Source organism: Cardiocondyla obscurior, linkage group LG06, assembly GCF_019399895.1.
Source record: "Cardiocondyla obscurior isolate alpha-2009 linkage group LG06, Cobs3.1, whole genome shotgun sequence".
NCBI lineage: Eukaryota > Metazoa > Arthropoda > Insecta > Hymenoptera > Formicidae > Cardiocondyla > Cardiocondyla obscurior.
In genome coordinates this window covers 7456222-7468180 of record NC_091869.1, presented here as the reverse complement: position 1 = coordinate 7468180, position 11959 = coordinate 7456222, and the positions used below count along the sequence as shown (strand labels likewise).

At 41.7% G+C, this 11959-nt stretch overlaps 2 protein-coding genes across 6 annotated transcripts in view; both read left to right on the top strand.

The window, feature by feature from the left end:
- Window positions 1–29: 29 nt before the first annotated feature.
- Nop17l (Nop17 like) lies at window positions 30–5219 on the top strand. 2 transcript variants are annotated; one of them, XM_070657916.1, is made up of 5 exons: window positions 30–627; window positions 697–1890; window positions 1967–2409; window positions 2576–2983; window positions 5121–5219. In XM_070657916.1, the coding sequence occupies exons 1-4, from the start codon at window positions 103–105 to the stop codon at window positions 2967–2969; spliced, it is 2556 nt and encodes an 851-aa protein (XP_070514017.1). In that variant the 5' UTR covers window positions 30–102; the 3' UTR covers window positions 2970–2983; window positions 5121–5219. The 2 variants fall into 2 exon arrangements, with proteins under 2 accessions (XP_070514017.1, XP_070514016.1); XM_070657915.1 differs by lacking the exon at window positions 5121–5219 and having other exon boundaries at window positions 31–627; window positions 2576–4117.
- Window positions 5134–11959, top strand: part of Elk (Eag-like K[+] channel) — a 32087-nt gene continuing 25261 nt past the window's right edge. For 3 of the 4 annotated variants that reach the window (XR_011545870.1, XM_070657906.1, XM_070657905.1), the window contains exon 1: window positions 5438–9601. The gene's annotated coding sequence lies outside the window, so the exon portion shown is untranslated. Of the gene's footprint in view, window positions 5238–5437; window positions 9602–11959 lie in introns of those variants that run through there. The other variant, XM_070657904.1, reaches the window with a different exon arrangement.

Sequence of the window (11959 nt, the reverse complement as noted above, 5' to 3'; positions counted from 1 at the left end):
GTCGGGACCGGCCGGTGCGGTGGCGCCGCGGTCCACGTGTCGCGGCGCTTCTCGCGGTCTCTCTACCGACGGGTCTATTTGTAAACACGCGCGACGCAAAAGATGGACGTGTACGAGCACCGCAGAGAGAACTGGGAAGATTTCGAAGTGTCGCGAGAAGAATTGAAGGACATAACCGACTGCTTGAAGAAGGAGGAGTTCCGCAAACTGCTGATCGAATATGCGGAAGAGGTGACCGACCCGGATAACCGCAAGCTCTACGAGAAAGAGATCACCCAGCTCGAGAAGGAACGGGGCGTAGATGTCACGTTCGTTAACCCCGAGCCCGGTTACGTCATCAAGACCAGCGTGGACGGTGACAGAAAGTGTTTTTTGAACATCAGCAAGAATGACATTGTTGCACGGCCCACTAGCCAACCCTCCTACGAGCAGGGTCACCGAGGACTGCAGTGGTCCATCCCGTACACGTTAGTACCGCCCCGCTATGACCTTGATAAGAAAAATGTGCGGTGCGTGGTATACGACGTGGTCTTCCACCCGGACACCATCTACCTGGCGTCTAAGAACGCACGGTTTCGTGAGATCGTCAATAACACGGCGCTGGACGGCGTGGAAAATAATTTTAAAGTATGTCTATATCTTGTTGTGCTAGTTTTATTCTTAGAACTTTTTAATACATTTTTTTGCATCTTGTAGGTGAAGCTGGATAGGAAGAATCTGAAATTTCCCAAGATTAACTTCAAAGGAATGACACACCCTACTGTGATTAGGAAACCTTCGGAAACGGCGCCAACAGAACCGTTAGATATTGAGCCAGAGATTTATCAAAAGATAATGTCGAGTTACGACGAAAGTCGTGAGAGTCACTTAAAGGAGAAGGAAGAAAAACCACAACGTGCTGCACCAGCCACGACTTATTATAAAGATAAACAAGAGAAGCCTGAGGATGAAAAATATGCTACTCCTAAGTTTTCCATAAAACATCAATCCGATGTGGAAATGGAAGACTTTGTTTTAAGCCGAGACGCCAAGATGTTCGCTGCAATTCCTAAAAAATTAGTGATTACTATCGATTTACCCTTGTTAAAGAGTGCTAATGACGCAGCATTAGATATACATGAGAGATCTCTTACTTTAAAAAGCGAGAAGCCTGCAAAGTATTTACTAGACCTTCCATTACCATATTCTGTAGATGGAGATAATGGAAATGCTAAATTTGATGCAAAATATAAAAAATTAATTGTAACTTTACCAGTCATTCGGTCATTGGTACCAGCAGATGGGACCAGTAGGATAGATAGTAAGACTGACGGCGATCAAAACAGTGATACAATAAAAACATCCAGGAATGACAAAGAAAATTTACTTAGTAACAAAATACAATTGGTGGAAGAGTGCAAAAACACAACCCAAGTCATTGATTTTAATAAAACGAGTGAAATAACAGATAGGTGTGAAGATACTGCCTTACGGACTAGTAATGCAACAGAAATTGCTGATGCATTTATGAATCCTAGTGTTAAGTACAATCTTCCATCTTATACTTGTAACATTTACAATAATCAATTGGCTGTTGTTATAAACGTGAAAAATGTGAACACAATTCAACATAAAATTTTAAATAATAATGTAGGGATACATATCTTGTTAACATCTATGGGTACTGGATTCTTTTTGCAATATTATTCACTGTGTCTTAAAATAGGAAGTGGTAGTGTCGAGCCAGAAACTCTCACAATTGAGCCATGGGATAATAATGTTACTTTTAACATTACAGTAAAAAATATTGAAAACATAGCACAATATTTTGTTGGAACAGATACAGAATTCATGGAGAGAAAAGATCTTCCTACAGCAGCATCTTTTACAAATAAATGTAAAGAATTAACGGTAATATATTTAATATATATTAAATTATACATAAATGGATATTATTTATACTATAATTAATAAAATCTTTTTACAGTTCCCTGCAAAAGACGAGTCGCAGGCAGAAAGGCAAATTTCTGTGCAACACCAAGAAGATGGTGTTGTTATAAATATTTGCCCAAATCAGCAGGATTCCGATGACGAAGAGGAGCCCGAAGAAGACACGAGAGTTGTGAAACGGCGGCAAGAGAAAAAGCATGTCATTGAGAAAGCCAGATCAGTTTCGGAAAGCAGCGGAGATGAACTGGCAAGCAATAGCAGCGGTAGCAGTGTAAGGCACTCGAAAGGAATATTAAAGTCACGTCGTGCTCGTGATTTTTCGCGTTCCATGTCCGAGTCGAGCGCCGACGAAAACAGTCTACCTACATCTTGCACAGATTACCATTATGATTCCGTACACGATATTAATTCTGAATCAGATTGTTCTAGTTTAAAAAAGACGGTACGATTTAACGACGTGGTCTCACGGCAGTTATTTAGGTAAGTATATTATTAGTTTGTGACAAAAAAAATATAAAATTATAAAGAAATTTTAATTTATAATTGTTTGCAGTCTATTATCTTGCATTTTATTCTATCTTTTATTCTCATGTTAATAAGTAATACTAATAAACGTATGTATAATTTGTTGTGTTATTTTTTCTAGATCTAATTCGAGTATTCTTGGACAGCGAAAGAAGAATCAACGTAAACTGCGCAATAAGAAACGCGCGCATGATCGCCGACTAAGCGAAAGTGAAAATTCTGAAACCGAAGAACGTGACAAATATAAAGTAGATTATAAGCGTTCACCGACTGAAGAAACTTCTGAGAACGTAAAACCAATACTTGCTCGAGATAAGCATTTGCAGCAACAAAGAACCGCCAATATCGAAATTGCAAAATCGAGCATCGATGATAAACGTTCTTTACATAAACATAAATCTAGCTTTGAAGAAAAATCCACCGAAGATGTTCATGCCGATGCCTCGACTAAAGCTACGAAAGATGCAGTTCAATTGGAATTTAAGAATGATCTGATCTTCGACCTCGATATATAAACAAGAACTACGAGGTAAACATGCATAATGTAATAGGCGCGATAACGTTATTACACTTTTTCAGTAACTTAATAACTGGCAACTGGTAATTGACGATACCAACGTAATTACGTATACGTAGCATTACAAACTATTTTACAATTTAGTATCAAAGATGCTGTTTAAATGGAAATCATTTTTTAGTGTATTAGCACAGACCAATAGTAATCAAGGAAATATGACAAATCAAAATCGTTTTATTTAAGTACATATTAAGCCAAACATTCAAAGTAACTTCTAGCATTCTAATTTTATTTTCAAAAATTGAATCTTATTTCCTACAAAAATTCCAGTAAGTCAAAAAATGACTATAAAATAATATAAATAATATACTAGAAGCATATGGTAAAATATTATTAATTAGAATCGTGAAGAAAACTGATAATCATTGCTATTAAATGGATTTGATGAATCAGCCAAAAAAAAATAAAACATGTTCCTTTTTCATACATATTAAATATTACTGCCACGTAGAGCATGTAGATTTTACTCACAAATAACGCTTAATTAAATCAAGAAATATCAAAGTCGCGAATGATAAATCGTAAATACTTTTATAGAAGTGCATACAATTTTAATGAACATTTGTACGACTTTGTGCAAAAGTACGTTTACACTTCTTATTATACATATATGCTCTGCTTACGCCAGAAGTTAGCACGTGTATACAGATGCATTGGTATTGCAAGGAGCGCTTGCCAAAAAGATCATGATGTATATTAAAATAAAAATGAATATGATTTTACTTCCGAAATCGTTGATCATGTAACGCAGAATTTTCGATGCCTAATGTTATCTAATTATAAAAAATATCGAAGTTGTCTATTAGGAAAAAAAAAAAAACTTTTTGTTGGATACGAAATTGAAATATTTATCTATTTTATATATTATATATTGATACTTTATAATTAAAATATATGTAAGTTATTTTGATCTGGTCGATGAAAAGATATCTACACGTTTGCGCTCTCAGCACACTTCATTCCCACATTACAGTGTTTAAGCATTTTTACTGATAAGCAATTCACATAAATTAATATGTTTATGCAACAATGTATTCCTGTAGTGATATAGCGCAAAAATGAAATAAACAGACGCATAAAGTTTTATAGGCGAGGTATTGCACTTTTTGGTTTAGTGAGTAATTAACTACGATACATTAATAAGTGCGTGCGTTTAGTTAACGAGTTTGTGATATCGTAAATAATGCTCCAAAATCAAAAGTTATTCCAGATTTTCGTTATTAAGTGTTAATGTCGGTTGCCCAAAGTGGGTTGGACTTTTCTGCCGGGCCAAATATAGCGCAAATGCGGAGGCTACGTCGATCGTGTGTCACGGCGCGTATCCGCGAAACGTCGGGTCGTGCAGCACCGTGACACCGACGTGAAAAGCAGGACCATAGGGCAACAACGGCGAAACGTGATGATCGGAAAGTAGGGCACGGCCTACGGCGGAAGCAACCGGGCCGCGCACTTCGAGCTACGGATGAGAGTTCGCCCCCGGAGTCGGAGACCATCGATCCCGCTACTTGCAGGGGTTGTAAGGTCGTTAAACTCCCTCGGTCTACCTATACGTATCTTTCGCCACATCGCGCATTTCCTCGTGTTATTTCTATTGATGTGCCATCAGGCAAAGGGGACAGCGCGGCGATCCACGCGAACGCGACGCTCCATTTTCGCGCGATCGTGTTCCCATCGTTGATTTTATTGTCGTCGTACCTATCGCCGTCACCGAAGCGGCTCGTTTCAACTGGGCTGCTCGTTGCTACGCGGTGAACGGGAAACGCCGCGGCAGGGAGGACGATCCTGAACCCCAACTTTCATTATATAACGTTTAATAAGGTGCTTTAATGATTGGTGTCCCTTAATTTGCGATCATTTAGTTTCGCCGAGTTATTTAGAATTCTAAAAGTTCTTAGTAAAATTCTCGTATCTAATCATTGATACGTTGGATCGAACGATTGAAACGAAACTCTGCTCTGATCGCGAAAGATTTATCCCCCACAGGCAGACTCGTGTGTTTCGTAAATATAAATCCGTAATACAGTTGTTAATGCATTCAGAGACTCCTCTCGTCGAGATAATAATGTTTGTGCAATTATCTGTTTAAAAGATGACAGTCTATCGGCCGAACTAGTGGAGACACGTTTGTCCGGCGCTTGGAAGGGATAAGGGAGGCAGCAGCGAGGTCCAATTTCCGAGTGCTTATCAGAACAATGTGTGATTGAAGGTACGTGGAATTAAAGGTGGTAGGCCTGACTAGCAGGTCGATAAGCCGTCCACCTCTTAAGGTTCAGAAAGTCGGTGGCCTGTACCGGCGAGAGGGTGCACAAGGGCTAGGAAGGGCGGGCGGGTTGAGAGACGGAGGGGGCGAGAACGAGGGAGGAAAAAGGGCACGTACCCCCGCGTGCCGCGGTTACGGCCGGCACGACATCGGCAATGCGGCAACCGGCGACGTTTAATGTCGCTCTACGTCGGCCAGTCGTTGCACCTGGCACCATTTGCCGCTTGGTGAACGCAGGTTGGAACGGGGGAGGGTGGCGGCGATATTAAGGACGCGGCCGCTCGTCGGGCCGCGTAACACGGTTTCGAGATTGGGCACACGCGGGCGAGATATCGATGGCCCGTGGCACCGTAGATAAAGACCGATGGTGAACGATCGTTACGCGTTATCTCGAGCGGCCGACGGGGAGAATCACGATAGCGCGGCGCGATAAGGCCAAGTCGGCAGGGACCTCTCTTTCAGGGCGAATTCTGGCTCCGGCGCTGTCGATGCTATTCAGCTTCCCGGAATTCCGATTCCGGTTACTCATTAGCCCGATTCAATCGACGGAATTACGTCGGGCGGGCAAAGCCATAAAACTGTCCCTAATTTAATCTCCCTCGCCGCAAACGGGTATTGCTTGACAACTTAATCACCGATTGAGTTAATCGGCTTTTGATTGGAGTCATTGTCGCGGCGCCTTCGTGTCGCACGGAACATTTCTGCGCGCACAGAATCATTAGCATCTCAATTCGTGAATTCGTGTACACTGATTGAAACAAATACATTGACTCGTACGAGCCCCGATAAGCGCCTGATTTCGCAAAATCGAGACCGGAGTTAGTTTGACTGCGGCGGCTAATCTTGCAACTCGCCATCCGGGCGAGGTTGTCCTGGTATTTCTCGCTTAATTCACTGAAGCCGCTAATCTATTTTGCTGAAACCGCTAATTTCAATGTACGCCAAACACATTCCGCGGAACGCGTTTCGTTACTTTGTGATTACGCGCGATTGTGCGCGCGATCAAAGGGGGATTGCCGCTTACCCGTAAAATCGAACACGCTCGGCCGCGATATTCTTCTGTAAACAAGTACAGCGCGATCATTTCGAACGCGGCTCTATTTTCTGAGATTTCACGCGTCCATTCATATCGTGCCGACTTTCTGTTCTCCCTTGAATAATGTATGAGGCGCCGTATCTGTTCATATCACCCCGCCTTGGCAGTTTGAAATTTACGGCACACACGCCCCACCGCGTAGCAAAATCTCACGTTTGAAAGGGTTTCACTTCACGGAGAAATGATAATTCTGCGCCGGAAAATATCTCGGGGGGCCGTAACAACTAAATTATGATATTCCTTTTGCGAATACTTCGTCAGAGTCGGTCTCGAACCAACGCGGAGCGCCGAGATAAATCGTCGCGCTGTCGCGTCGCGTTGTAAAAGATAGATAAAATCGGTGGCCCATAAATATCTGCCGATTGAATCGCGCGGTGTAGCGAAAGGTGTATAAAAGATTTATCGTTGAGAGGGGAGGGCGCGACATAAAGACAGGAAGAACAATTAAAGCTACGAACGGATCATAAAAAGATGAAACTCGTTAACGTCGCAACTGTTCGTGTCAATGACTTTTTATCCATTCGGTTATTAAATAGAGCAGCAAGCGTTCCGCGTCTCGTTTTTCTCTCCCATTTCTCGTTCTCGCCTTCGTATCTGCCCGCAGAGACATTTGAAGCACTAGAGTATCGATTATATGGACCCCGTGCTTCGTGACTACGCGCGCAATCCGCACTCCGTTCGGATAACCCACTAACGCTGACGCCTCTCTCCCATTGTTTCGATGACTTTTTTTTTACCAGTCTTTTTTTCAGCCTTTGTAGTCCTATTAATGCAGAATGTATGCATTTCAAATTTATCATCCGCCGCGTTAAAAATGTTTTTTCTCTTTTTTTTTTCTCCCCTTTCTAGTCGCAAGAAAAATCGGTCGAAGAGCAGATGAAAGGAAAAAAAAAATGGACGCTTTTAAACAAAATACGGATGAGACTACGTGTACTCGGAGGAGATTAAAGAACGGCGCGTATTGAATCAATATTTTATTACATCGCGGGAGCTTTTTTAATTTCAAAGAGGCGTCGCGCGAGTGCCTATAAAAAGCACCAGAATGACAAGCGTGAGGTGGACGGGGCGGAATTACTACAGGCGTTTATCGTTTCCCGGCGTTAATCCCTCCGGCGGAGCACCGGGGACGGGCTCGACCATGCGCCGGCATCGCTTCGGAAACGCAGCTTTTAAAATTAGGTCGCGGCTTTGCAATCGCGAAGTAGCGGAAGGCGATATTCTTAGACCGCGGTTGTGCGTGGCCGAGCGGAACGGCTTCTTTAAAATTCCCTCTTCCCCGACTCGTTCGACGTGTTATACGACGTGACGACGACGCATCGGTCTTCGTGAACGACGTGCGAGGTGACGACCCGGCAGATAAACATCCATTTGCGGGGGTAACGACACCCGGCCGCCGACCGCCATCATTCTTGATTAACCCGAGCGTCCCGATTTCGTTTCCGCGAACGGGTCAACCGCGCGGAAGAGACGAGATGTATATTGGGTTCCAATCGGCGGAAACCGGGGAAACTTCGGTGTTTCATTTGCGGGAAGATAGCTTTTGCCGCAGCCCGACGTGAGGAGATACGGTGCCGCATCAGTCTCTCGACGCAGCAACCAATTCCAACGTTATCAGCGCGCGAGTTCTATGTATATTAAGATTTAAAATAACTTAGTTGCCAGTTAAAACCGAGTCCGCCTCTGCGAACATTTTTTTTTTTTCCGTTTTTTTATTTCTTTTTTTGCAACGAAGATCTATATCGGGAACGCCTGCAGATTGCGCGGCCTGTTCATGAAGTACTGGCACGCGAATACAGTCATCGACCCTCTTCGGTATGAGCGCGTTATACAATACCATCAAACTGACCTGCAGCAACGTTTTATTCGATATAGACCTCGATGCGGCACGGCGCAGGGCACGAGCGGCTCTATTAACGAAAACCCGTCTAATTACCGAGGAATATTTTTTTAACGCTTCAAATTATTTTCGTTGCGCAACAATTTGCTTCCGCTTGCATACGCGCCGATTCAACGGTCTGTGTCCCTTGAGACTTGTTTCGAAAGGTCGCAGCTGGAAAAGTTGACTCTCCAGCTATAGAGAAGCACGTTCTCTTCGCGTTCTGACCGTGAAAAGATAAGGTAAGCTCAGAGAGCGTGCGTCAAAGCGCAGTAACGCGTGTCGTAAAACGTCGAACAGAATGAACGAAAATATGCTCAACCAAGAGCGCATTCTTCGCGAAGTAGAAATGTTTAGTCGGACAGGCGCCACTTCGACGTTGCGAAATAACGAATATGCCACCTCGAAGCCATGCTAGAAGAGGAAAAGCCCCTGCGGGGTGATTCGTCAGTGTCAAGATTGATGGAATTTTGTTTTAACTTGGCGATAAGGCTCCGTATCCGTATTCGGATTCTCTCCCGGGGAAATAATATTCGACGGCTATCTCGATCGTGCATAATCATGCAAATTGAACGATGTCTGCCTGGTTGTTTAAATAACAATTTAAATGCTAATAGTTCCGCGTATTTGAAAGGTCTCGCGGTAAAAATTGCACGTGTCGCTCGATTCTAGGGGGCCAACGACCCCTCGGCCAAAAAAAGCGAGCGCGAAAGGGTTCGGAAAACCATCCGGGTCGAAAAAAAAATTCTCGAGTGTCGAACTCGACCGGGTCGGCTAAAGACCGTATCAGAGATTTTAAAGTGTACGTGCGCGCGCGCACGCAACATCCGCTTGCGCGCGTCTACAACCCCAGCGATCGGTGGAGGAGCGCAGGGTGCCCGTGAGGTGGTTCTGGACGTCGCGGGGGAGAAAGCGGCGCACACATATCGAAAGTACACGCTCGTGTCTTCACCTACGTCTGGAACGCGTGTGTCTGTTGCCTTCCCACGGTTTACCACATGTTGCGCCTCGGTACGAGGGGCGCAAGTCAGCCAGGAGCCCGGGCCATCAGGATAGACGGAATCTCTCCCCTCAGCTCTCGGTCAGTTACGCGATCGTCAGCGAACGACTCGCGTGGCCGGTGCGTACCCCAGAGCTGCTGGCTAACCGCTCTGGCTTTCGATCTGAGTGGTCGCAGCATCCCGTTTGAGTGCATCGAATTTGACGGACGAGACGCGAACGTCCCTTAACCTCGCGAGCTCAAGAGGCAACGAAGAGAGGACCGGTCTGGATGTAGAAGGTGGTGGTGGCGACTCGAAGATGCTCGGACAGTGAGCAGGCAATCACTTTTTCCACAAGGTTAGTACTATCAGGAATGAATATCCGTCAAAGTTTTTATAATTAAGCACGTCGCTGAAAGGAACGGCGAAATCGAAAAGGCATGCCGTTCGACACGTTCTGAGAGCTTCAAAGAGATGAATTCTTCCCTTTGTAAAATTGTTACTAATCATGGCATTAATATCGTTATGGTTTATAGTTACAGATATATTTCATTTTAGTATATTATGTAATATACGTATATTAATAGTACAATTAAAAAGGAAATGTAATATATTTTACATCAGGCTTGTAATTTCTCGTGAATCGTTGGAGCAACCTGTTGGTGAAGGAGAACATTTTCTCGTTAAATAAATGATGCTCATTGCACCATTTTCTTCGGCGTAAAATAGAACAACATTTTAAGTCATTTAATTTAAACAAATTAAGTTCTCCTTCTGGTTGCTATAATATTATAAAATAAAACAATTTTCTCGACCGTTAGTCGCGTCAAAAATTTTTATTAATTAAAGCCGTGAAAATTAATTGTCTTTTAATTCGATAAAATTTTGGTGTCTTTTATTGCAGATAATTTATAGTTTCACAAACAGCTTACTCAATATAAGAACAATTAATCTTCTATTTCAAACAATTCATTACGTGCAAAATGTCCAAATTTAGATTCCGTTTCTATTCTGTGACTCGGTCATAACATTAATATATATAACATTATATTAATTATATTGTACATAACATTAATAAATTATCGAGCGTCACATTTAAGTGTTATGTAAATTTACAGTGTTTGAAGTATTCTATATACGTTGAAAAGTACTTTAATAGTTTTGCCAACTTAATTACAAAATTAAAAAGTCCACGGATTTATGAATTTATTTATACGTCATTTATGTAATATGAATTTCATTTCGTTTCACCAGCTCGCGCGATACATTTACCTGTGACGTTACATATCTCTCACATTTTTCGTTTATATTTAAAACAGATTAAACTTAGCTAATAAGCTTGTTTCTTGCAAAAAAGAACTTGTTTTTTTAGAAGTACAAAAAATTCTTAATTATTACGTTTTAAAAATCCGTATTACGTTTTTACGTACAAAAATTGCGAACAATTGTTCAGCTGTATAAGTCTCTTTTCGAAAGCAATAAAAAGCATCGTATACACGCGATGCACGGGACCAGAATAATTTATACTAAGTGTACACAGAATACTGAGATTGCGTAGCATTTTTGTTATCACTAAATTATTACTTGATTTTCACATTTATATTTTGTTGCACATGTAAGTTTTTATACTGAAAAACTTTGTTCTTAGAACTAAACCGAGGTTGTTCTTACATTTGCATAGCTTCGCGGTAATTAATAATTTGCATAATTACATCCAACAATAATAAATGAAATAATAGACTTTATCCTTTTACACCGTTAATCTATAGTCGTTATCATTAATCTATATTCCTGGAGATTATTTTATATTATGACTCCGCGTTTTTTCAACTTTTCGACATTAATTTTTACTAATCCGACTAATCCGGCTTTGCTTTATTCGTATCTCTCGGGGCTGATCAACTGAAATCAATCGGTTATCTTTTTCCGTTAGAGAACTTTTTTTTAAAAGGGTCGCTTTTTCTTTGCTCACCTTTCAATTCGGCGGAAATTGGAAGTGTTATCTACGTTTATTCCTATCGCTGAAAATCGGCTTAAGTTTGAGCAGACACGTTCGAATCTTACGTTGAAATTATATTATGTAAAATTATACGAATAAATATGGTTCCACGGCACGCAAAACTGTCCGCGCAAACTCTCGCTGCCTCTACTAAATGACATATTGATTTTGATATCAATTTCGAAAATTTCGTTGATGCAATATTATTATAATCTTGTAATAAATTGCTTTAACGAATTAGGTAGAAACGTAACGACGGTATTACCATACTGTCCTTTGAATAAAAAAAAATTGCACCGTATGGCCGTGCGTGCGAATTATGAATACATTACACACACACATACATATGTTTATAATTTATTTTTGATTATGTGCATAAATAAATATGCAGATAGTTCTTCTGTCACTATTAAATTAATTATCTTCGAATGCCGCGAGGGAAAGTCAATGATAACGAGTGCAAACAATTTGCATATATATTTTCGCGATATGAAAGTTGCAGTAGTATAACCCGGTTATTCGCGGACGGTCAATGATTTCTGCGGGCAGACAGTAGGCGATTAGATTAGTTCTAGAAAATATTTATTGTATCGGCCCGGAATCGTGCGTGAAACAGCGTTGGCTACAACGGGACTTTGTCCGGGTAATAAGGAAATCATTTAGATGACGTTGACTCACGGTCGTATTGTTCCGTAAATACTTTATGATGCGCGGCAA